At 36.4% G+C, this 27,000-nt stretch overlaps 1 protein-coding gene across 2 annotated transcripts; it reads left to right on the top strand.

The window, feature by feature from the left end:
• The first annotated feature begins 4,437 nt into the window (after positions 1–4,437).
• Positions 4,438–5,167, top strand: LOC149144908 (uncharacterized). Of its 2 annotated transcripts, none has more exons than XM_089452898.1 (3): positions 4,438–4,702; positions 4,780–4,951; positions 5,039–5,167. In XM_089452898.1, the coding sequence occupies exons 1-3, from the start codon at positions 4,532–4,534 to the stop codon at positions 5,122–5,124; spliced, it is 429 nt and encodes a 142-aa protein (XP_089309024.1). In that variant the 5' UTR covers positions 4,438–4,531; the 3' UTR covers positions 5,125–5,167. The 2 variants fall into 2 exon arrangements, with proteins under 2 accessions (XP_089309024.1, XP_089309025.1); XM_089452899.1 differs by having other exon boundaries at positions 4,888–4,951.
• The last annotated feature ends 21,833 nt before the right edge of the window (positions 5,168–27,000 follow it).

Below are 27,000 nucleotides of genomic sequence, written 5' to 3' on the forward strand. Positions count from 1 at the left end.
TTGAATTGAATAAATTTATTATTTTATAATTTTTAAATTAAGTTTAAAATTTTATTTTGTATCTAATTTGAGTATTGTGTATATTTAGATTTAATATTCATTTAACTAATACCACAACATTTTCTAGCTTTGAGAATTAGATTAGATTAATCAGTTGAGTCCGCATTGTTAAAATACTTTCGCTATTAAAATGTCACGGATTTAATTCTCTAAATTTTCTAAACATTCTAAAAAATCAAAATAAAAAAATAATCTCTCTAGATAAATCTAATACAAATATTTTATAAATACAAATAAAAATCATTACCATCGTACTACCTCTCTCACTTAACATAAAATTACCATCGTACTACCTCTCTCACTTAACATAAAATTATGTTATACCTCTCTCACTGCACTAATAAATTATACGAAAAAAACGTTCATTACATTATGTTAAGTTTTTTTATTTAAATGTAAGAGGAGATTTGTTATAATATTTTTTTTAATAAAGTAAATTATTTTGTAATTATATTATTAATAATGGTCGTCTTTTTCTTATTTAAAACTATTTATCACGTTGAAAGGTGTTTTTGAGAACTTAGTTTTAAAGCTATTTATCATGTTGAAATGTGTTTTTTAGAACTTTGTTAAGGTTTTTTATTTAAATGTAAGAGGAGATTTGTTATAATATTTTTTTTAATAAAGTATTTTGTAATTGTTGAAAGGTGTTTTTGAGAACTTAGTTTTAAAGTTATTTATCAGGTTGAAATGTGTTTTTTAGAACTTAGTTGGAGAGAAAGATGTTAATTTTTCAATATCAAACTTAAAATTTGACCTAATATATTTTAAAAATTAAAATATTTTAATATGGAGTATAATTAAATTATTTCAATATATAATTTTATAAATAGAGTTATAAATTATTATTGAAATTTTATTTATTTATTTATTATATGTGTGAGAGATTTTAGCAATAGAGAGGAGAGAGCATGGAAATTTGGAAAACCTTAACGGTGCTTAGGGTTTTTCTTTAGTCAGTCGATCTATGTTTAGATTGAGTGATCTTTTGCCGATTTCAACAATTTTTGGAACATTGATGAATCTTGATGTCTCTGTGATGGAGACGATCCCTATTGTTGGCATGTCGTCAACACGTTCATCTTTTGCCTCTTATAACTCCATTTTGAAGTTAGGATCTGCCCTCCCAACAATTCAAGAAATTCTTTCTCTTGATATGGATATAGACAAGGAAGCATGTAACAACGAATTTTTTTTCTTAGAGCAAGGATTAGTTTGTCGGTTTAATGGTTTTTGGCCGCGACTGATGGATCTACATAAATGGATATATAAATCTTGGAACCCCCATATATCAAATGACTTGAATATTTGTACACCATGGCTTAGGATTTTTTCGTTGCTGCCTTTGACAACATCGAGGATATGAAGGTTATTTGCAAATATGGTCCATGGTTTTAGGGTAATGCTGGTTTATTCATGCAACCGTGGTCTCCCACTTTCGATCCAATAGCAACTTCATTCTCCACGAATCTAATTTGGGTAGGACTCTTGAATCTCCCATTGCATTTGTTGAACATTCAAACATTAACATCTATTGGGAACACTATTGGAAAATTTTGTTGTCGATGTTTGGATATTGAGTATTATTATAAAATAACTTATGTCCACATTTGTGTGGAGATGGACTTCAATAAGTTTCCTGCTAAAATACATTTGAAGGCCCCAAACTATGTTTGGGCTCAAAAGTTAGATTACGAAAATGTTGATTTCAGGTGCAGAGCATGTTATGAAATAGGGCATGTGTTTAAAAACAAGGCAATCGGCATGGAAATAAAGATCAGAGAAAATATCAGAGGTTAAATTGGTGGAAATGAGTGAAGGGTGATCACTATACAATATATAAAGAGGATGAGCACTAGGAATTGAAAGTCTTAGAAAATAAATTTGAAGAAGGTACTATCAAAGCAAACACAATGGGGATTAATCAAGGGAAGAAAGAATTAAAAAACATATGTGAAGTTGGTGCTAACAAAGAAGTTACACGAGAATTGAAACAGGGAGAAACACAAGAGGATCCTCAAGTCTCAGGAAAAGAGGAAGAACAACTAAAACATGTGGAATATAGACTCACATAGGAAGAAAACATGCATAAAGTTGGAGAAGCAACCTCTTGGGTAGACCAAGCAGACGAAGAAGATCTCAATAACCATAATTAGGATTTTTCATTCAAAATCAAAAGAAAACAGCGGATGGATACAAATCGGGAAGAAATGGAAAAATGTTGAGCACCAAGAAAAACCATAAGTCACAGCAAAATAAAACCAACATAACTATTAATTTATGTATTGCTGATACATAGAATTTTTAGGAGTTTTTTGGCGAGTATATATATATAATAGTTTATATAGAATAGTGTGCTCCAAAGGAGGGGAAATAAGAAGACTTCTTTGGAAAACTTGTATAGTGGAAGATATAGATGAAGAAATTGATGTAACAGGTTCTGGCTGGCAAACCTGATCTCTTATAATATAAAATCTCATAGTCGTTTATATATATATATATATATATATATATATATATATATATATATATAACTTTTTAATATGAGGGAGATTTCTAATTTGAAAAAAAAACTCTCAATATGGAATATAAATATTCATAGTATGAGAAATATGTGTAAGTGATTTCCTGCTTAATTTGGACTTGACACATTGTGTGTGTGTGTGCACACATTCCTTTTAATTTCAAAAGTATCATGCATTGATATTGATGAAGTTGAAAACTTTTTGAATTAAAAAAAATGTTCTTTTTGTAGATTTGTCTTAACTCCAGACATATCATGCATCAAGAGGGATCAAATTCCTCAAGGTGCAAACCTTCTTTTAAGAGTGAAAAACTTGGGTTTGCACCTCAAGGGATTTGATCCCTCTTGATATATGATATATCTGAAGATAAGATGGGCTTGTTAGTTCCAATGATGATCATTTGTTGATGTGTGTGTGTGTGAGACATGAACTTGATTCTTCGAAATTTACATCATTATGAATCCAAATAATATCAAAGAAACAATGTTTAGTGATGAAGGCACTGGATAATAGCAAAGAAATGATTAATATATTGAATCCTTCTCAATCTACTTAAGAAGGATCAATGTCAATATATCTTCTTTAGTTCTTAGTATAGTGCCACAATTTGTAGAGGATAAGATTATATTTAAGTATATGTCTAAGATGAATATGATCATTTAAGCTTAGTTTCCTTAGTCTGTTGAGAACATATAAAATATTATTTAAAAACATATTTCTAGAATTACAGGAAGAATAAATTTAATAAAAATAAATTAAAGATGTTGAATCAAGAAAAATTTACATTGAGATCAATGCATGTACACATAAATTATTGCATTGATTTTAGTGTAAATGTCAATTTCTATTTCTGTTTTAATTTCTATTAATTTTTAATGTATTGATATCATTGTATTTGTCAATTTCTGATACATTGTTTTAATGTACATATCAATTTCAATTACTCTTAATTTTCCATTTCACTTTAATATCAATTTCTATTCAATGTCAATTTCACTTTCACATCCAATTTTTATTCAATTTATAATATAACGATTTTTAGTGTAGATATCTTTGTATATGGGTAGAAGTAGACATGATGAAAAATATATACTTAAATAAATGCATTGATTTCAATGTACATGGCAATTTCAATTGAATTTTTAATTTTATTGAATTTCATTTTCACTTTCAATTTCTATATCTATTTATGTTTTTATTTCTATTTCTATTTCTATTTCTATTTCTATTTCTATTTCTATTCAAGTACTAATGCATTTATTTTAGTGCACATGTCAATTTCTAAATATCTTCATTAATAAATGATGTAAAATGTATAGTGAAATCAATGCATTGATTTTATTGTATACATTAATTTAAATTTGAATATCAAATTCTATTTTTGTTTAAATTCTAATGCATGGATTTTAGTGTACATATTAATTTCTAGATGTGTTAATATAAAAATGATAAAAATATACACTGAAATCAATGCATTACACTAAAATCAAATGTTCTTTGCATTAAAAATGTTGGTCGACTTAAACATCTATGTCTACCATTTTATTGTTAAAGAGAAAAATGATATTTTCAGATGTTAAAGGACGAACTAGTATTCATAGGCTTTGATAGGGTTGTGATTACAAATGGCTTTCATCTTCTTTTTCATTCTCTCTATGTCTTAATTGCAATGTTGTTTGATGGCCCAGCCCTTGGTGACGTGGACACACAGTCACGTGAGACCACGTGGTCTCACCTCAGGCCCGGTGGTCACTTTATGTGCGGACAAAACTCCCGCGGTTTACCCGGCCCTCATCCCAAGGCTCATTAATTCACACCTCTGCCGGTTTAAGGGTTTAGTTACCGGCTGGTTCCGTCAACTCCCGCCTTTGTTAAACCCTCAGGTCTTGCCTTTGGCTCATTTCCGCCTATCACTCGGCCGCTGCTCTTTCTGTAATCCTGTGGCGATGCTTCCGGTTTCGAACCCTGGTCACTGTGACATCCAGCAGATGAACTCTACATTCGGTCAATGGCTACACTGGTTGCAGTTTCTGTTGAGGAGCTATTCCTCTGTCTTCGATGCTGTCTGTCGATTTGTGTGGGCCTGTATAGCTCAGGGTTTCTGTTCTGAAGTTATGGTAAGCTGCTTTATGTCTTGTGGGTTCACTGTATAAGTGTTTGCATTCTCTGTCACTGAGCTATATTCTTTGTACAGGTAGCTGCGTCCTTGAAGCTGCCGCTCTTCCAATCTCTTCCCGCCCTTGAAGGTAAACTTTCGTGCTATGATTCACCCGGTTTGGTTGTCTTTTATCGACACTTACAGGTTCTGTGCCGTTTACAGTTTATGGAATGGGTTTCTGCCTCGACAGCTCTCCGTCGACCTGTGGGTGAGTTCCTTCACGCTTGCATTTGTCTGTTCCTTCGTTTTCTGTATGCTGTTGGTGGTTCTAACCTCTCGTTGCTTCTGTGTACAGGTTTGAACCGAGGGCTGGCTCACGAGGGTTCCGAGCTGTGCAGTCTTCACATCTTTCCAGGCCTCGTACCCTTTGCAAACGGGTAGGGTCTATTCCTGTTACAGTTGCCTGTAGTGTGTTTACTATGACTGTGGCTGTAGATCTTAGTTTGTTTGGGTTGTTAGGGTTTGGCCGTGCCTTCTGCCGGCGTTTGCAATCTCTGTACTCTGCTCTTTTGTGTCAGTCGATGGTTGTCATATAGCAAGGGTTTGGAACTTGTGTTTCTTTACGGCGATGCCGGGGTTTGTTACATGAAGTTGTAAGGCTTTCGTCCTTACTGTACACAATGACTATGAAATATTTAATTTAAGTTAAATGGACACAGTATGGTTGGTTTGGTACCTTTTTTGTAATCTTGTATATGGACTTTACGAGACCTCGTTCTCCTCGTGCTTGGCATACGGGTTCTGGTTATTACAGTTGCATTCTGACTTTCCTTGAATGCCTGTAACGCTCTCGTTCTTGTATTTGTTCTGCAACTTTATGCTGTTAATAAATCCACCTTGCTCATACGCTGTGCTGTGACCGCCTTACTCTGTCTCGTTTTGTATGCTGGTTCTGGTAATATTATGGTCTTGATTCAAAGTCTGTAACGCTCTTGCATTTCAACAATTTCTCCTATTTTAATTTGCTTTTAGATACAGTAATACACAGTAACAGTTATGTGCATAATAATGAAAAGAGTCGTTAGCAATAGATTATCTCAGATAAAATAACAGTAGTTCTGTACAGAGGGTTTCTTGTTCTCGTTTCTATTTCTTTTGCTTTTCATGAAGGGAAGAAGTCCCTGTACAAATGTTTATTTTCCTTTTTAATCTACATGGATACATAACTAATTGATAAACTGCTCTCCCTGAATTCTAACTGTCATTTTAGTTATTCTTTAACAAAAACTTAACTAAACAGTTTTCCCTTCCTGGGCCTAAACAACTTTGTAATCTAAAATGCTATGAGATAAAAGGAAATAAAACAATAGTTAAAAAGAAACAATAACCAACTCGGTGGTCTGTCCACCCAATCCTGTAGCCTCTGACTTGTTTCTGTTCTCCCGTGAGTCGTCAATAGTCATTAGTCTCCTCGGAGCTGGATGCTCCTGCATCAGGCTCCCGGGGTGGCAAAAAGTCATGGCTCCGTTCCATGAGGTCGTCAATCGAATAGCCCGCCTTTTGTATCTGCGTTGAGTTGAGCCACAAACTGTCCTCTATTGGACGGTTCTTCCACTTGACTAAATATCGCAGATATTCTTTCCTGCGTGTGCGTCTAGCTACCTGCGTATCCAGAATTCTTTCGACCTCAAGGGGTGGTGCTGTTGGCAACTGTCTCATCCAAGTGTCTTCTCCATGGTTGGTGTTCTGTGGCATTGTTGCTGCTGCATCATTCTCCGAACCAGCGACATAGGGAAACAGATCTGCCACGTTAAAAATGGGAGAAATCCCAATTCCAGGTGGCAACTGTATCTCGTAAGCGTTCGCAGAAAACTTTCGGACAATTTTGCAGGGACCGATCTTCTTGAATTTCAATTTATTGTACTCCCGTTTTGGAAACCTCTCCTTACATAAGTATGCAAGTACTTCATCCCCAACATTAAATTGTACTTCCCGACGCTTTGTGTCAGCTCGTTGTTTATATTTTTGGCTGCTGTCCTGCAATTTCAGCTTGACTTGTTCGTGCAAGTTGCTCATAGCTTGAGCGAATTCTTCCCCATCAGCGCTCCGTTTCTCAAGTTTCCCCAAATCTCGCAATTCATGCACTCCTCGCGGATGCATGCCGTACAAAATCTGGAACGGACTGTACCCAGTGCTGCGGTTCGGTGAATCGTTGTACGCGAACTCTGCTTGAGCAAGTACACGGTCCCACGTCCGGGAATTTTCCCCTGTTAAACTTCGAAGTAAGTTTCCTAGGCTTCTGTTCACTACCTCCGTCTGACCATCAGTCTGCGGGTGGTAAGCGGAGCTGAACTGCAATTGAGTATCTAACTTTTTCCACAGAGTTCTCCAAAAGTGACCAGTAAATTTGACATCCCTGTCAGAGACAATGGATTTCGGGAGTCCATGCAACCGAACGATTTCATTAAAGAAAAGATGCACTATATAAGTAGCATCGCTGGTTTTCTTACACGGTACAAAATGTGCCATTTTTGAAAATCGGTCAACTACAACCATTACTGAATCGAAACCTCGTTGTGTCCTTGGCAAACCCAGAACAAAGTCCATGCTCACTGAATCCCATGGTCGGCTTGGAATCGGCAATGGCGAATAAAGACCAGTATTTTGACTGTGACCCTTTGCTAGTTGACACACTTTACATCTGCTCACGTACCTCTGCACATCCCGCTGCAATTTCGGCCAGAAATAGAAATGTCGTACCTGAGCAATCGTTTTGTCTATACCAAAGTGTCCAGCCAGTCCTCCACTGTGCTTTTCCTGTACAATATTTTCCTGCATAGAACAGTTGGGTATGCATAACTGCCCTCCTTTGAACAACAATCCTTCCTGTAGATTATAGTCTAGCCACTTGCTGTCATTTCGTAACAGCGGGTTTTGGCAAGCCTCATAGGCTTCCATAAACTCAGTGTCGGTCGAATACAGCTCTTTTAGGTGTTCAAATCCCAAAATATGCATCGTGCTTTCCTGGAGAAGCAACGTCCTCCTACTGAGTGCATCTGCTACTTTATTTGATTGTCCGCTAATGTGTTTCAGTACAAACGTGAAACTTTGCAAATACTCAACCCAAGCTGCATGTTTATGATTCAATTTGTGCTGCTGCATAATGTACTGTAACGCAGAATTGTCAGAGTATAAGACAAACTCGTTACCTAACAGGTAATGTCTCCAATGTTTCAAAGCCTGCACAACGGCGTAAAACTCCTTGTCGTAGGTTGAGTATTTTTGCCTGCTTTCATTTAGCTTTTCACTGAAATAGGCGACCGGTCTGTCCTCCTGGCTAAGGACTGCCCCAATGGCTGTCCCACTGGCATCACAACGAACTTGAAAAAGTTTGTTGAAATCAGGTAGCCTCAATATCGGTCTCTCTGTAATCTTCTTTTTCAGAGTTTGAAAACTACTTTCTGCTGCTTCAGTCCAGTGAAAAGGCTGATTTACCTTCTTAATTGTGTCCAGCATAGGTGCGCAAATCTCGCTGAAATTCCTGATAAATTTTCTGTAAAAGCTGGCTAGTCCATGGAAACTGCGGACTTCAAACAAGCTTTTTGGAGAAGGCCAGCTAACTATAGCTGCCACCTTTTCTGGATCCATCTTCAATTCATTTTCTGCAATAACAAATCCCAGATATACTAACTCTCGCTGGAAAAAGGTACACTTTTTCAGGTTAATCAGCAGCTTGTTCTGCTGTAACTTCCTCAACACACTCTGTAAATGCCTGAAATGTTCCTCTTTAGTCTTGCTAAAAATCAGAATATCATCCAGGTAAACTATTACAAACTTACCGTTAAACTCCTTCAGTACCTCATTCATCAATCGCATGAATGTGCTGGGAGCGTTGCTCAATCCAAATGGCATCACCAGCCACTCATATAACCCTTCGTTTGTCTTGAAAGCGGTCTTCCATTCATCTCCTTCCCGAATCCGGATCTGGTGATATCCACTTTTCAAATCAATCTTCGAAAAATAAGCTGCCCCACTCAAGCAGTCCATCATATCGTCCATCCTAGGTAAGGGAAACCTGTACCTAACAGTAATTTTGTTAATAGCCCTGGAATCTGTACACATTCTCCACTCTCCTCCTTTCTTTGGAGCCAAAACAGTTGGTACTGCACATGGGCTCATGCTCTCCCGAATCAAACCTTTGTCCAACAACTCCTGGACCTGTTTCCTGATTTCTTCATGGTCCTTGGGACTCATGCGGTAAGCTGCCTTATTCGGTAGGCTTGCTCCCGGTATAAAGTCGATACAGTGACTAATACCTCTCCTTGGTGGTAATTCATTTGGAAGATCATCTACCACAATATCCCCAAAATCCTGCAGTAACTTCTGTACTTCTTCAGGTAAATCCGAAACCTGTGTATGAAGTACCACTGTCTTTGGTCTCCTTATGACAGCAAAATTTATCTCGCTGTCCTCAATCTGTCTTATAAACTCTTTTTCGCCTAACAACAGTGCTTTCACTCCACTAGCTTCTGCTGTATTTTCCTCCTTGATGGGTACAAGCGTATGCTTGATCCCATCTTTCACAAACTTATAATAGTTGCTTTTCCCATCATGAACTGCACTTCTATCAAACTGCCAAGGTCACCCCAACAGTAGGTGACAGACATCCATTGGCATGACATCACAAAGGATTTTGTCCTTGTACTTACCAATCTGAAACTCCACCTCACACTGTTCGTCAACTAACAGTTGATGCCCTTTTTGCAGCCATGATACTTTGTAGGGAGTGGGATGTTTTAACTTCTTTAATCCCAGTTTTTCTACCATCTCCACAGCTACTAAATTGTCAGTACTCCCACTATCTATGATCAGTTTACAACATTTGCCTCGCGACTTGCAGACAGTGCGAAACAACGCTTTTCGTTGATCTGGTTCTGCAACCTCCTTTGCTGGTTTCAACAGCACTTTATTCAACACCAAGGCTTCACCTGTCTCAGGTGCATTTTCCGCTTCTTGAGGTGTTGCCTCAGCATCCTCTGGCTGAGCAACATAAGCTCCTCTTCCACCTGCTGGTTCACCTTCAGGACATTCATACGACTTGTGTCCCCATTTGTGACAGCGATAGCACTGGACAGCTCCCCTGCCCCGACCATATCCTCGCCCCCGCTGAGGTGGTCGTCCTCCTCTAGTGCTATTGTCTTTTTCTGCTGCTCCAGCAGATTTAGAGCTGCTGCTTTCTTCACCTGAACCTGCACCTCGGCCTCTTCCAAACATCTTACCTTTCCCCCTGCCAGTTCCACCTCCTCTTCTGGCATTTTGCTTCCGGTTAATTTTTTCTTCTGCCTTCAGCGCAAACTGATAGGTTTCATCCAATGTCCGGGGTGAAAGGATACCAATTTCGTCCAAGATTTCCCCCCTTAAGCCATTTACAAATCTGGCTGTTTTCTCCGGGGTGTCTTCTACATATCCTGCCCGCAAATTTAACTTGTAGAACTCCTCTGTAAATTCTCTAACGGTCATTCCCCTCTGTTTTAGATTCTGTACCTGCCTGTACAGCATAATCTGATAATCTTTCGGTAAAAATTTCTCTTTCAGCTTGGCCTCCATCCTAGACCATTTCTTTATAGGCTGTTTATTGAGCCTCCTCCGTTCCGCCTGAATGCTGTCCCACCACAAGGATGCATGTCCCTTTAGTTTGGTGGCGGCGAACTTCACCTGCTTATCCTCGCTGGTTTCCTCAAATTCAAAATATTTATTGACTTCACTCAGCCAATCCAACAACACGTCTGCGGACAGACTTCCGTCATAAGTTGACAGCTCATGTTTTGGCTTATGACTTGACAGCAAAACCGACTTCAACAGTCTGAATTCTAGTGTCACCCCCTCTAATTCTTCCTCTGGTTCTGCCTCATCTTCATCACTGTTATCTGCCGGGTTTCTTCTTCCCCCAGCTTCTATTGCTTCTAAACGTTCTCGCAAGACACGGACCTCCTCACGGAGTCCCTCTTCTGCTACCCTCCGGACTCTTCCTCTTCCTCTTCCTCTTCTGCCAACCTCCATTTTCCTTTACTCAAAATCTGCTCTGATACCACTTTTGATGGCCCAGCCCTTGGTGACGTGGACACACAGTCACGTGAGACCACGTGGTCTCACCTCAGGCCCGGTGGTCACTTTATGTGCGGACAAAACTCCCGCGGTTTACCCGGCCCTCAACCCAAGGCTCATTAATTCACACCTCTGCCGGTTTAAGGGTTTAGTTACCGGCTGGTTCCGTCAACTCCCGCCTTTGTTAAACCCTCAGGTCTTGCCTTTGGCTCATTTCCGCCTATCACTCGGCCGCTGCTCTTTCTGTAATCCTGTGGCGATGCTTCCGGTTTCGAACCCTGGTCACTGTGACATCCAGCAGATGAACTCTACATTCGGTCAATGGCTACACTGGTTGCAGTTTCTGTTGAGGAGCTATTCCTCTGTCTTCGATGCTGTCTGTCGATTTGTGTGGGCCTGTATAGCTCAGGGTTTCTGTTCTGAAGTTATGGTAAGCTGCTTTATGTCTTGTGGGTTCACTGTATAAGTGTTTGCATTCTCTGTCACTGAGCTATATTCTTTGTACAGGTAGCTGCGTCCTTGAAGCTGCCGCTCTTCCAATCTCTTCCCGCCCTTGAAGGTAAACTTTCGTGCTATGATTCACCCGGTTTGGTTGTCTTTTATCGACACATACAGGTTCTGTGCCGTTTACAGTTTATGGAATGGGTTTCTGCCTCGACAGCTCTCCGTCGACCTGTGGGTGAGTTCCTTCACGCTTGCATTTGTCTGTTCCTTCGTTTTCTGTATGCTGTTGGTGGTTCTAACCTCTCGTTGCTTCTGTGTACAGGTTTGAACCGAGGGCTGGCTCATGAGGGTTCCGAGCTGTGCAGTCTTCACATCTTTCCAGGCCTCGTACCCTTTGCAAACGGGTAGGGTCTATTCCTGTTACAGTTGCCTGTAGTGTGTTTACTATGACCGTGGCTGTAGATCTTAGTTTGTTTGGGTTGTTAGGGTTTGGCCGTGCCTTTTGCCGGCGTTTGCAATCTCTGTACTCTGCTCTTTTGTGTCAGTCGATGGTTGTCATATAGCAAGGGTTTGGAACTTGTGTTTCTTTACGGCGATGCCGGGGTTTGTTACATGAAGTTGTAAGGCTTTCGTCCTTACTGTACACAATGACTATGAAATATTTAATTTAAGTTAAATGGACACAGTATATGGTTGGTTTGGTACCTTTTTTGTAATCTTGTATATGGACTTTACGAGACCTCGTTCTCCTCGTGCTTGGCATACGGGTTCTGATTATTACAGTTGCATTCTGACTTTCCTTGAATGCCTGTAACGCTCTCGTTCTTGTATTTGTTCTGCAACTTTATGCTGTTAATAAATCCACCTTGCTCATACGCTGTGCTGTGACCGCCTTACTCTGTCTCGTTTTGTATGCTGGTTCTCGTAATATTATGGTCTTGATTCAAAGTCTGTAACGCTCTTGCATTTCAACAATTTCTCCTATTTTAATTTGCTTTTAGATACAGTAATACACAGTAACAGTTATGTGCATAATAATGAAAAGAGTCGTTAGCAATAGATTATCTCAGATAAAATAACAATAGTTCTGTACAGAGGGTTTCTTGTTCTCGTTTCTATTTCTTTTGCTTTTCATGAAGGGAAGAAGTCCCTGTACAAATGTTTATTTTCCTTTTTAATCTACATGGATACATAACTAATTGATAAACTGCTCTACCTGAATTCTAACTGTCATTTTAGTTATTCTTTAACAAAAACTTAACTAAACAGTTTTCCCTTCCTGGGCCTAAACAACTTTGTAATCTAAAATGCTATGAGATAAAAGGAAATAAAACAATAGTTAAAAAGAAACAATAACCAACTCGGTGGTCTGTCCACCCAATCCTGTAGCCTCTGACTTGTTTCTGTTCTCCCGTGAGTCGTCAATAGTCATTAGTCTCCTCGGAGCTGGATGCTCCTGCATCATTGTTGATTTGCAACCAAGAGAATCATGTTACCAAATTATGTTCAAAAGATAGTGACATTTTTTTAATTCTAATTTCTCTTGTTACTTCATTTGATGGTTTGCATACTCACTTATTCTTCTTGAGAGTACTTTATTAATACATGTACACACTAAAATCAATGCATTGATTTCATTGTACATGTGAATTTTGAAATCCATTGATCTAGAAATGGTGTAAAATGTAGACTGAAATAAAATTTCTTAGAATTTTTTTTTTCTTTCTAAATTGCACATCTCTATCTAATTTTTTTATTGTTAAAGAGACATAAATGATATTTTTAGATATTAATAGACTAACTATTCATGGGCTAGTATTGTGATTAGAAATGGTGTTCTTCTTCCTTTTCACTCATTTTATTTGTCTATTGCAATATTGTTAATTTAGGTAGCCATATGAATCCATTGGTAGATTATGTTTAGAATATAGTAGCATTTTTCTTATTCCAATTCTTCTTGTTGAATTCAAAACATATCATTGTTTGCATACATAGATGTCACTTATTCTTCTTTAGAGTATCTATCAACACTTATATGCTGAAATCAATGCATTAATTCTAGATTATATGTTAATTTCTATTTATATTTCTAAATTTATGTCAATTTCTATTTCTATATCAGCTGGACTATCTTCTTGTTATGATATTGCTCCAAGATACTAATTTTCATATTTAAATCTAAACATAGTTATTCTCATTTACTGGACAATTGCTTTAGTATCTCAACATTCATTAACATCCATCTACAATATTTTATATTGAACAACAATATGTAAACCTTTTTTTTGCATGTCATTTCTTTTATGTATCTCTGTGTAATCCACTTTTTAGTGAAGCCAAAAATTAAGAATTTAATTTTTTTTTCAATATTTTTTTTTTATAAATTCACCTTCTTATACTAAAATCTATCAAAATCTATCTTTACTATCCCTGATATATATATTCTAATCTTTTATTGCCAAAAACATTATTATTCTAAGTTATCACCTTCATTCCATGATATATTTTTATTCTCACTCACTTAAATATTTGTTTCACTCTTTACATTTTTTCACCTTAATCTTTAATAATTCTTAGTCTTCCACTACCTCTTTTTTTATTGTTTTATATTTTATTATTATTATTTACCTTTTTTACATCATTTTATTTTATTTTAGGCTAACACTTAATCTTTATACTTTTTTTTTTTCTATTTTCTCTTATTATTTTATGTTTCATACTTTATTAATTATTTTTTGTTTATGTTTTTTAAAGTCTCTTTTGTTTTTCTTCCCCTAGGAAAAAGTCGTAATTTTATTCATATCGAAAAAATTACATTTTGTAGATGTCGAGGCATATGCAAATGGCTGATCCTGCAATGACAGGCAGCGTAATGGAGACAATAACACTAGGTAGCAAAAGAACAATTCCTGTAAATACAGGTAACAACAGAGTAACAGAAAAGAATATGTTCCAGCGAGCTTATACTTTTCTTCCTTTCTTCTTCTCCACCCGACGCCATCCTCCTGAGTCAGCAGTGGGTGTGATAATTGCTAGCTGGTTTTCCATTGTGATCATTTGTAGTTCTTTGTCTGATTCTGAGCCCTCTGAGCTGTGAGTTCTCTTTATTCCATTTGTTTCCAGTTGTAACTCCTGATGCGGATCTGTGATGATCGGTCCCGTATGAGTAGATGGGGTATTCGCTACCGGGGTTTGTTTTTGTCCCATTTGAGGGGCTGGTTCCGCCTGGTTCTCTGTGGGATCCTCATTTAAATCCTCTTCTTCTAATGGGTCTGTGTGCTGCCAGCCTTTAGGCTTTTTTTGTGTTTTCTTATTTTTCCTGGGGTCCTTTCGAGCCAATGGACAGTTGTATTGAAGGTGCCCTATCTGCATACAACTCCTGCATCGGAATGTTGTGTTTTCATAGTCAAGCTGATGTATCCATTGTGTATTGTTGTAGTTCAGCGTGATATGATCTGGTAGCCCCTCGCTCAAATCCACTTCTACACAAATTCTGGCGAATGTGAAGATTCCTCTGATAGTTCTTTCTTCATCCATCTTTAGGAATTTCCCCAAGGAGTTCCCTATGGCAATTAACACTTTTTAGTGCCAGAAGTGTAGTGGGAGTCCATGTAGCCTCACCCATACAGGCATTTTAGAGACTATCATTGTAGCTGCATCGAAATCCGAGAACCAGGGGGTGATGAAGAGACCGGCACTGCCCCAGAACCAAGGTCCCTGATTGATAATGCTGTCTCTTTCCTGTTCTGTATTAAATCTAACTATGAAGAACCCTTTAGGGCAGAGATAAATTTCACAGTTAGGTGACCATGTTGTGTAGATCCATTGATGCAGGGCATCTGATTTAGGCCAAAAGCCGTTGAATCTACAAATAGCTGCAGTATTAGATAAATCTGTATAAATGCTATTTACCTCTGGCATAGTTACTTGTAGAGTTGGTGATTCTGGTTTTTGTTCAACGATGTAGGGTCCTGGCAGCTCTGATGGTGGTACTGTTTTATTGTCCATTTTTTTCCCTCTCACTGCATCCCGAAAAGTGCTGGTGTTTTTTGTACTGGTTCCGCTACTTCCACCACACAGTCGCAGATTTAAAATGATGGTTGAATCATTGGATATGCCGTAGTGCCGGAGTGTTTGGCTGTCCTGTAAACTATACCCAGAATATATCAGGTTTTGATATTGGGCTGGGGTTCCGAGGTGATCCTGGATCCTCTTCTTTAATTCGTATACGTTCATCCCCTTACTGAGTCTGATACAAATATGTTTACCTTCAATAGATTTAATGAAAATCTGGAGCAGATCCGTGTTTGTGTGGAGTAGATCCTGATTCACTGGTTTATGAACCAGATCTGGTGGAAGTATAGCAGATCTAGGGTTCGCATGTCTTCCCACTGGGGGTGAGGGAAGGCCGTTTCCAACCAACGGTTTATCCAACGCAGTTTTCGCAGGTTCGATGCGGGCTGCTGCAGATCCAGTTCTTCCAGCAATGATGTTCTTGTGAAAGTCCCGGATCTGGCCGTCCCCATTCTGTTTGGCTCCCGCGCACGTATTATTCTCCAGCCGTTCCACTTCACCCTTGTCCAGCAGCACACATTGCGGATCTGATCGCTGGTAGTCTCCGAACCCTCTGATTGAGCGATGCATCGAGATGTTGTATGCCCAGATCTGCAAAAGAATCCCAAAGTACCAAGGAAACTCCATACTCCCAGCCCCTACTGTATCTTCAACCAAAAGAAACGGCCCTATCTCAATAGATCGGCTCCACAGTACGCCAAATAGGGATCTGGGGCCCTTCATATACCTCGGCTTCCCATTCACGCAGGCAGATCTGCCTGTGTTATGCAAGGCGTATGCGGAGGAGAACGCATCCAGTGCGGCCGCTAGCAGATCTCTGCAAAAACAAAAACTAATACCTGAATGGGTTCTGGGCTCTCGGACAGATAAAGTATGCAGATCGCTGGCCACAGGCAGCTTTCCTTTGTTCTTTGGATGGAGCAATCCAGCCCGGTACCAGAGAGAGGCATTGTGCTTTGGATCTTCAACGATCCAGCTTCCATCTGTTCCAAAACAAACCAGATCTGCAGTGGCCGCGGCGGCGCAGATCAAATCTCCAGAAACCCTGACTCCGTGCGTCGCCTCCATCGCTCTCTCTTCCCAAGCCTCGTTATTATTTTACAATTATTTGATCTAAAGTCTCTTTTGTTGTTAAACTGTATTTTTCATTTTTTTTTCAATTCCAGTCTAAACACTATTTTTTTTTTTTAAACTGTATTTTTCATTTTTTTTTTTTCAATTCCATTCTAAACACTATTTTTTTTTTTTTTTTAAGTCTCTTTTGTTGTTAAACTGTATTTTTCATTTTTTTTTTTCAATTCGATTCTAAACACTATTTTTTTTAATACTCTTGATGATAACAATATTTTTAATTTTATAATTGTTTGTAGAAGTTTACAAAGAAACATGTTATCTTTTAAAAATGTATTCAAATCTATGAACAATTATTTTCAAATACTCGTGATTTGCATTTATGTATCAAATAAAAATAAAAAATGTAAATTTACCATATTCCAAAGATAAAAACAATGTAACTTTAATAACATTCCATATTTGCATTTTTAAAGCTATTTTATAGATTATGTAGCACCCTCTAATATATAGCAAAATAATATAGCTGTGATGAATTAGTTTATATTAATTTTCATATTTAGATCCAATCCTAGTTATTCTTATTTAATTCAACTATTACTTTAATATTTCAGCATCTTTATTGACATTTAAGTATAATGTTTTATATTCAATAACAACATGTAAGCCTTGTTTTCTACCTATTGTTTTTGTTATAAATAATCACAATCTAAAATTACTTCTTTTTAATTTCAATTTCTTCCTTTTTTAACTTCATATTCTTATACTAAAAACTATATTTTCTATATTCTTTTTCTATGTTATTTCTTTTCAATTTCAATAATTTTTTTGGCTCATCTTTTTACGCTAAAATATACGTTTACTATACCTTTTTTCTATATTTTTATCTTTTATTGTTATAAAAATATCTTCTTAAATTTGCACCTTCATTCCATTAACTTCCTCTTCCTTCTTTAGTTATATCCATATTCTAATCTTAATATTCTTCCACTTTCTTCTTTACATATTTTCTATTCTTCTCTTCACCTGACCCTTTTTTTCAACTCTTCTATACCTTTATTTTTATTTTTTATCTTCGTATTTTTTAATTTCACGTACTTACTATTTTTACTTTCATCCATTCTTTACATATTTTTCTATTCTTCTCTTCACCTGACCCTTTTTTCAACTCTTCTATACCTTTATTTTTATCTTTTATCTTCATATTTTTTAATTTCACGTACTTACTATTTTTACTTTCATCCACACATATATATTTATGGTAAGAAAGCATGAGACTTTATATTAGCAAAAATAGTTTACATATGTTACATGCATGAGATCACTGGTAAACCTGGGCCCATAGTAATGCGCGGACTAGCATATTTGGGACCATCTACTCGCCAATGAGAAACCAGATGATCCCTTGATGAAAGCATATGCATGATAATACTCAGTCCATGCAAATTGGAGGTGAAGATTGCAAAATAATATGTTAATAGAGTTAAAAATGGCCCGTGATTGTTTGCATGGAAGATTGCAAAAGAATATGTTAATAGAGTTAAAAAATACCCGTGATTGTTTGCATGGGTGCATAGAACTGTAAAGAGGTAGAACAAGAAAAACACTAATGGTTTGGTCAGAACACATGCTTGCGTTTGGAGCTTAAGGAGAATTCTTTGTTGGAGCTTACGGAGAATTCTTTGTTGACTGTTGTGTGAGTAACTGTATTTTCTGGTTTCTCCTTCACAATGAGGCATCTATATGAGCTTGATTCCTGTTGAGACAGTTTCTTTTTTGTGTTTTGTCCTGCGTAGCTTTGGAGTTGCATCCATTATGAGAGAAGGAATAGGTGTCAGATCCATCCTGAGAATTGGAAGAAGGTGAAAGTGAGACACATGGAAAGGAAAGGAAATGCCACACATGGAAAGGAAAGGAAATGCCAAAGCATCTAGATAGATAACGCATATAACGCATATATTGACTAATGCTGCTACATTAGCTTCTTCCATCTTCCGGTTCACCCCTTCTCCAGATTGCTCTTGTTTCCACAAATGATGAGCCACCAAATTTCTAATGACCCAATGCCTATAGCCTATGCGTCTCCTCTCCTCTACTTCCAATGAAATGATCATGTGACAAAAATGAGTTGGAATGTTTGGGTCGAAGAGCTCTGCATTCTTTTCAATCCTCGAAAAGCTCTGCATTCTTTTCAATCCATGGGCTTCGAGGGGGACACCCTCCATCATGACCACCACCACCAGGCCGAGCTCTTCCACGCTCTCGGATCATTGCTTCAGGCTGAGGTATTAAGGGAGTGAAGCAAAGGTGATTGATAACAATGTCAGGAGGGGCGAGAGAATGACAAAGCCAAATAGGGAGAGTGTATGGTATGGAATGAGACAGGGAGGGTCATGTAGCCAATGAACTAGCCAATTGCAAGGGGGAGGCAGGAGAAATGAATGGAGCATGAGAGTGAAGTACAGAGAAATCACGAGGTGGATGTAGAGCGAGAGATCCAAAGTACAGAGAAATCACGAGGTGGATGTAGAGCGAGAGATCCAGACAGTTCGAGGGTGCTATCTTAGTTGTTGAGGTTAGGGCATTGAAGGCTCATGGATGCCACTTGTTGCCTTCATATTTGCACTCAATGCTTCTGATAACAGGACGTCGCAGCCGGTGTGCCACCCGGATCTTGGAGTTTTCATCCTTCGTTATTTTATATATATATATATATATAATTTCTAGTTTTTTTATTTATTTATTGTTATTTTAGAGGATATATATATGTAAGTAATTTTTAATTTTATTTATTTATTGTTATTTTAGGGGCGGCATGCATGGTATTATGCATTCTAATTTCTCTTTTGACAATATATTATTTTGTTTTTTATCAGAAAAAATTACAGTTTCTAGAATTTTTTTGCCATAATATTTTGGTGCAGTTGTAATTATACAATGATTTTTAGATATTTTTAGATGTTTTATTATTAAGATTTATACGGGACGGCCAAAAATCAAAATCTTTGAAAATAGATCATAAATAACATATTTTCCATCAATTACTACCAACCACAATTTAATTATTTGCATAAAAAAGGATAGGAACAAGATGTAATAAATACACTTGAAAATAAATCATAAATAATATATTTTCCATCAATTACTACCAACCACAACTTAATTATTTGCATAAAAAAGGATAAGAACAAGATGTAATAAATACACTTGATGATGGGAGTTTCTGGAATACTATGTAAGATTATTTAGGTGTGTGATTTTTTGGGTGAAAACTTCACCCATGTTCAGGGAGAGTAATGGGTGAAGTGTTCGCCCAATAGTCTTACACATTATTCAAGAAGCTCTCATCATCATATGTCTAACTATGAAAATATTTCTTCAACACTTTAATAAGTGAAGTAAAAAATGTAAATGTGCAGACTTAATAAGTAGGATTAAAATGTAAATGTGAAAACTTTTTAGTGGTTACTACCCACCAAAATTTATGCAAGTCTTTGGCCGAGAATTAATTTTTTAGTTTCATATATCAATTTGCAATTTTTATGAAAACATAATTTCTACTTAAATGGCCTGCCACACTTGTTTATCCATTGTTTATGCAAATACTTCCTTAAATTATGTTGGGAAGTAACTAATGGTAAATGTGTTATTTACTTCCTTGAAAGATTAAGAATAAAAAAACACTAGACAAATATCTAAAAATAATGCATGAATGTTGCAACTATATCCATAAAATTATGGCATATAATATGTGAGGAAGCTACCCACATGGCATTATCTTATGCAAAGGCTGCAACAAGGCCTTCAAGTTATGGTCCAATCAATTGTTTGAAAATTAGTTTTTTAAATAATATTGAAAAATAAATATTTATTTTTCAAAGTTAAAAATTATAAGTTGCATTGGTCAATGCTAAACTAATAGCTGTTAATAAGAAAACCCATTATTAGAGTCTTGCCTTGCCAAGGACTAATAAAATATTATTAAATATTAATTAATTAAAATGTAACTCACGGAGGCAAGAGTGGGAGAGCCCTTATAAGCCGTGATGAAAAATAGTGAGTAAATTTACATGAGGTTAGGAACAATATCCAGTAATATGGCATAGTTCCTTGCACTGTGGAAAAGAATGGAGATAGCTATAGAAAACAAAATTCAAAATCTTCAAATATATGGAGATTCTTTACATCAAATGAATAAGTCTAAAGGTCTAACAAGTTCCTCATCTATCCCTATGGTTCAAAGAGCAATTAGTTATGCCTCACATTTTGAAAAGATTGAATTTTATCATATCCTCAGCCAATCGAATGTGGAACGGGATGAGCTAGCTAAAAAATTCCAATTTGGGGCAAGGGAAACTTGAAACTGATAATATTGTGCATTACTGCCCTATCCCTCAGTTTTCATGAACAATGAAAATTATATAAAAGAGGTTTGGTGCTCAGTCACTCCCAAGAGACACACGTTTGAACTTTGGATAACCTCTCATCAAACTCTCAGAGGCATGGTGAATTCCATTATCATTTCAAAGATGGGTATGTAGATGTTTCTTAGATATTCCCTATGCAAGGTGGACGGAATATTCAGCTCTGTTTTCTAGCGATCCTCAAATATCTAGCCTATTTATTTCATGTCCTATCTTATTAATTGGGATCTCAAGTGTCTAGGATCTCTATTCATTATGAGACAATGGTTTAATTTCCATTTACGTATCAGTTGGTGTAAGGTGGTCTAGTTATCATCGACTGCAATGAGGAATGCTTTGGATGGTTAAAAACCATTATGGAAGCTGTCCGAGACCTCATCACTTTTATCATTCCTTCGTCCAACCAATCTCTGGTTTATGGAGTCATATCTTCAGTGGTCTCTTGGATCGTGTGTAAGCAGGGACCTCTTCTATATATTGATTACCCAACCTCCCCACAATGCAATCAAGTTTCACGATTATGTTAGTTTTGTTGTTGCTTCTTCCTTCCTTACTAGTAAGTATAATTGGGCATCTAGCTCTGGTTTTGCTATGGCCAATTCTCTTGACCCTCCTGAAAATAATGAGGTTTGCCTAGTATTAGACAAGCTAATAGACGCTTCACATGCACTGCTCATTCTCATCTCGAAACTAGAAGACATGCTTGAGCGAAAACATATGTCATTTTAGTTATTTTTAGAGGCCAAATTGCTCCATAAGCAAGCATATATGGAACAAATTTTGTACGACCTCAGGGAGGTTCAGGCTTTCAATGAGCATATAGCGGCTATGGAGATTACTCGGATTGGCATTTCATGGAGGACCAAATGTGTTGATGGAACCAACATTGTCGTTGGAGGGAATAGAGCTCGTTGTCTTAAGGGTGATGGCTTTAATGGGACCAATTGACTTTGTTTTGATGCTATGTTCTATTGTGTCAATATATGATCATATATTTCTATGCTACTATGTAAATTTTGCATATATTTTGGGATTTTTTTAAAGGTTTACAATGTTAATGTATTTAGGATAATTTGGAACTTTAATCCAAAGTTTGCAAATTTCTTGAATATTCTTTGAACAGTAGAAATTTTGTAATGGAAAAACAAATGTAAGGGTTATGGTCCCTAATCCATCTGTGTTAATACTAAATACCTAATTGTTATATTTTAAAAAAATAATTAAAATGTAACTTACTTATTTTATAATATTTAAATTACTTTTATAATAAATATTATTAATTAACAAATTGATAAATATTGTTAGTTAACATGTTTGAAATTTTATAACTCAAATTAAATAACTTTATTCATAAACATACAATAGGATAAACTCATTATTAATTAAGTGAAACTTGATTCAAACATAAATTTGTATTTAAGATATATTAAAAATAGTTAGAGAATAACAAAAATTAATATAGATTCATTTAATTTTATATAATTATTTTAAAAATAAAAACCACTTATTTATATTACATGGGTATTTATTGTTTATTACAAAATTTGGTTTAAGGGCATGAAAATGACTTGAATCTTAACAAATAAATTAAATTATAGTAAAAAAATCATATAATTATGTTCAAGCATTTATGTATTACTCACATGAAACATTTTGATTGCCGACATTTCAAGCTAGCAAGTGTGGCTCATTCTCAGGACAAAGATTCAAAATATGATCACACTTTGAGAGATAAATAGGTGAGAGATGCAGAGTCATAAATGAAAAGAGACACTAGATTACATGAACGTTAGGAGGTCAAATATGAAAAAATCAACAATTAAGAATAAAACTTTCAAAAGAACTTGTCAAGCCAAGTATTGGTAACTCTATGAATTGATGAATTCTATTAGGAAAATAATTAATATATACAAGGAGAGGGAGACTCTTGGAATTCATATTCCAATTCCTCTTCATCTTCTTATTTTCTTATTTATAATATTTTCCTAATCCTTAAATATTAGGTGTCAACAATCCCCCCTTAAACTGAAGGGATATTGGTGAGGCTAAGCATCAATATGAATCTGTCAAACTTTTCTCTTCCAAGTGCTTTGGTGAAGATGTTTGCAATTTGATCATTTGTGGAACAATGTAATAGGTGAATAATCTTAGCCTCGACATGATGTCGAATCAAATGATACTTTGTATTGATATGCTTGGTTCGATCATAGAACTTTGGGTTCTTGGCCAATTTTATCATAGAAGTATTGTCAATCAAAAGAAGATGAATATGAACTTGTTTATCCTACCAATATTCAAGAAATTTCCCGAACCACATAATCTCCTTAGTTGCTTATGAAACTACCACATATTCTGCTTTTGTTGTGGAATCTACTGGAATTAATTGTTTATGTGACCTCCAAGAGGCAACTATTGTTCTAAGAATCATAACATAACCTGAAGTGGATACTCCAGTTTCTTTATCTCCATCAAAATATGAATCAGAGTATCCAATCAAGTTGGTGTCATCCACCCATGTATACTTGAGTCCAAAGTCTTGAGTTCCCTTCAAGTACCTTAGAACTCTTTTTGCAGCAGACTAATGACCCTCACAAGGTTTTTGCATAAACCTGGAAAGGATTCCAACATCAAATGAAATGTTTGGTCTGGTAGTAGTGAGGTAGTTGAGACTTCCTATGAGTTGTTTGTACTTTATTGCATCCTCAAATTTATTTCCTTATTTGGATGTGAGCTTTAAATTGTGTTCCATTCGAGTGCTTAAAGGATTGCACTCAACCATGCCAAATTTGTTCAACAAATCTCTAATTTACTTCTTTTGAGAGAGGAATATAAACTTATAATGTTGGGTTACTTCAGTACCCAGATAATAGTGAACATATCCCAAATTTGTCATCTTGAAACCTTTCCTCAATTCTTTCTTTATGGATGCAATATAATTTTAATTTTTCCCTATCATCAGTAGATCATCTACATACACCACAAGCTATACAACATTTTTTTCGACTTTCTTGAAAAATAAAGTTGCATCATCAAGATCATAGTGTTTGAAATTTAGTTTCAAAAGATGCTCATTCAATTTCTCATACCAAGTTCATGTTTCTTGTTTGAGGCCATAAAATGATTTGATAAGCTTGCATACTTTGTGCTCTTGTCCCTTCACAATAAATCCTTCTGGTTGAGACATAAAAACATTTGTTTTAGATCTCCAACCATTCTGAGTTGCCAAGGCAAAGAGAGTTTGGATGGTAGCCCATTTTTCTATGGGGGAAAAAGTCTCATCATAATCAACCCCTTATTTCTATTCAAAGCCTTTTTCCACAACCTTGCTTTATGCTTGTCAAGTGAGTCATCTACTTTATACTCGTTGTTGAAGACCCACTTGCAACCAATCAATTTGGTTCCAAATGGAGTGTCCACAAGCTTCCAAGTTCCATTCTTTATAAGAGAGTCATACACTTTTTTCATTAATTCTTTCCATTCATCATGAGAAGCGACTTCTTTAAAGGAAGTTGGACATTTGAAGACTATAGACAAAATTAATTCACAATTATAAGAAACATCCATAACAACAACTAAATCATAATCATCTACATCACCTCCATTATGTCTAGTAGAACTTCTTGTTCTTGTCTTTCCAACCTCATTAGGATGAACACTTTCAACTGTCTTAGTGAGCCACTTTGGAGGAACTTTCTGAGATGGCCCAGGTTATTCAGTTGACTGAGATGGGGTTGAATCAATATTTATCCTTCCAATTCTCTGAATCACATCACTTGAAGTGTCTTCTTAATTAGTGGTTGGAGTGATCCGGATTTAAGCAGGAACGCAATAGATTATAGAGATAACCATAAATACAGAGATGCGATAACCATAAAAACAGAGATGCAGCGGAAATAATACTTCATTTCATTAATGGAGAATACTGAAATATGCTTACAAATAGAAATAACCCAGCTAGGGCGATGGTAGCTTATCTCTGAGAAGAGATGTGTCGGCTACATGCCTCTGAACTGTTTCCAACTGTGTTACAATGAGGCTCGAAGGCCTATTTATTGTTGAGAAACAATGGAAAACCCTTCACATTCCAAAACCTAACCCTAGAAGATGAAACGCCAAATTTTGGGCTCCGTTTTTGGGTAAGTTGGTACATCAACTTCCCGGGGTCGCGAATTGGTCGTACTATCTCCGTTTGACGCGCATGATAGCCCGTTGGAAAGATCTCTCCGAGGACTACGACGGAAAAGACAATTTTTAACAGAAAAATCGCTGGCAGTGGATTTCCCAAAAAACGTCATTTAATCCACCCAAAAAACGTCATTTAGGGCCTCAAAACGGCTCCGGAAGTTTTAGGACTCGAAAAACTGCTAAAAATAGTAAACTGTGCTACAATTAAGGAAACTGAAAAATTGAAAGAGACAGTTGTGGGGGTCCAAATGGGATAGGTGGGTGGCCACCAACATCCACCTGGATCATGGAGCTTCATGAGGCAGAGAGAGTGTTTTAGAAGGAGATTCCATAGATTGATCCAAGATAGGTACCCCCCCTTCAAGATGTGGAATCTTGTTATCAAATTCTTGAAAAGAATTTTCATGCCTAAATATGTCCAAGCAATCAAGATTCCGCTAAACAACATTGTTACTCTTGGAAGATTCAAGAAAAACCACATTTCTAGACAATATAAACTTCTTATTTGCTTCATCATAGAGACGATATGATTTGGAGGCATTTGAGTACCCCAAGAAGATACAATTTTGACTCCTTACACCAATTTTGTTTCTTTGTTCCTTGGGTATCAAGGCATAATAGGTGGAACCAAAAACTCTGAGATGCCTCGCTGAAGGAATGTGGACATACCACATTTCATATGGAGTATTGTTTTTTGAGAGCATGAGATGGACATATGTTTTCAATATACACTGCACATAGAACCACATCAGCCTAGAACATCAGTGTTAGGATCGTTGCTATGGAGATTACTGGGAGTATTGTTTTTTGAGAGCATGAGATGGACATATGTTTTCAATATACACTGCACATAGAACCGCATCAGCCTAGAACATCAGTGTTAGGATCGTTGCTATGGAGATTACTGGGAGTATTGTTTTTTGAGAGCATGAGATGGACATATGTTTTCAATATACACTGCACATAGAACCGCATCATCCTAGAACATCAGTGTTAGGATCGTTGCTATGAAGATTCAAGAAAAACCACATTTCTAGACAATATAAACTTCTTATTTGCTTCATCATAGAGACGATATGATTTGGAGGCATTTGAGTACCCCAAGAAGATACAATTTTGACTCCTAACACCAATTTTGTTTCTTTGTTCCTTGGGTATCAAGGCATAATAGGTGGAACCAAAAACTCTGAGATGCCTCACTGAAGGAATGTGGACATACCACATTTCATATGGAGTATTGTTTTTTGAGAGCATGAGATGGACATATGTTTTCAATATACACTGCACATAGAACCGCATCAGCCTAGAACATCAGTGTTAGAAAATTATATGTTACAAAGCAATGGAACACATAAAATATATTGCAAAAATATAAACACAGAAAACACATAAAAAAGAGAGAGCCACAGATATACATGGTTCACCCAATTAATTAAACATAACTTCTAAGGATCGTTGCCCCCCCCTAGACCCCCCTTACAGCGCAAATATTACGGCTCACATTGTTGTTACATTACGAACTGGGGTCTAATGCGGCGATACCTCTAAATAAAGAAGATAATTAGGCTCCACACCCAACAATCTGCTTAACATTTTTGAAAAACATCATTGTACGTACCATATTTAAGTTTGTCCTATTCTATTGAGGATTATAAGGCATAATTGTTTAATGTTCGATTCCATGCTGGCGAAGATATTTTTCAAATTCATTTGAAGTATATTCTTTTCCATCATCAGTACGAATAAAGCCAATATTAGATTTTGTATTGTTTTCAATCCATGCATGAAATTTTTTGTAAGATTCAAAAGCTTTACATTTTTTCTTCAATAGATATACCCAACACGTTCTAGTGTAGTCATCAATAAATTTCTATATTTGTTTCCATTTACAAAAGGAACAGGCATATGGATACACAAGTCAGAATGAATCAATTCAAGATTTCTAGTGCTCTAGTAAGAGAATCATGAAATGATTGTTTGTTGTGTTTACCTAAGATACAAGCATCACGTTGCT

This window comes from Pinus tabuliformis, chromosome X (assembly GCF_031772625.1).
Source record: "Pinus tabuliformis cultivar Carrire ecotype Pingquan chromosome X, CPIR1, whole genome shotgun sequence".
Taxonomy (NCBI): domain Eukaryota; kingdom Viridiplantae; phylum Streptophyta; class Pinopsida; order Pinales; family Pinaceae; genus Pinus; species Pinus tabuliformis.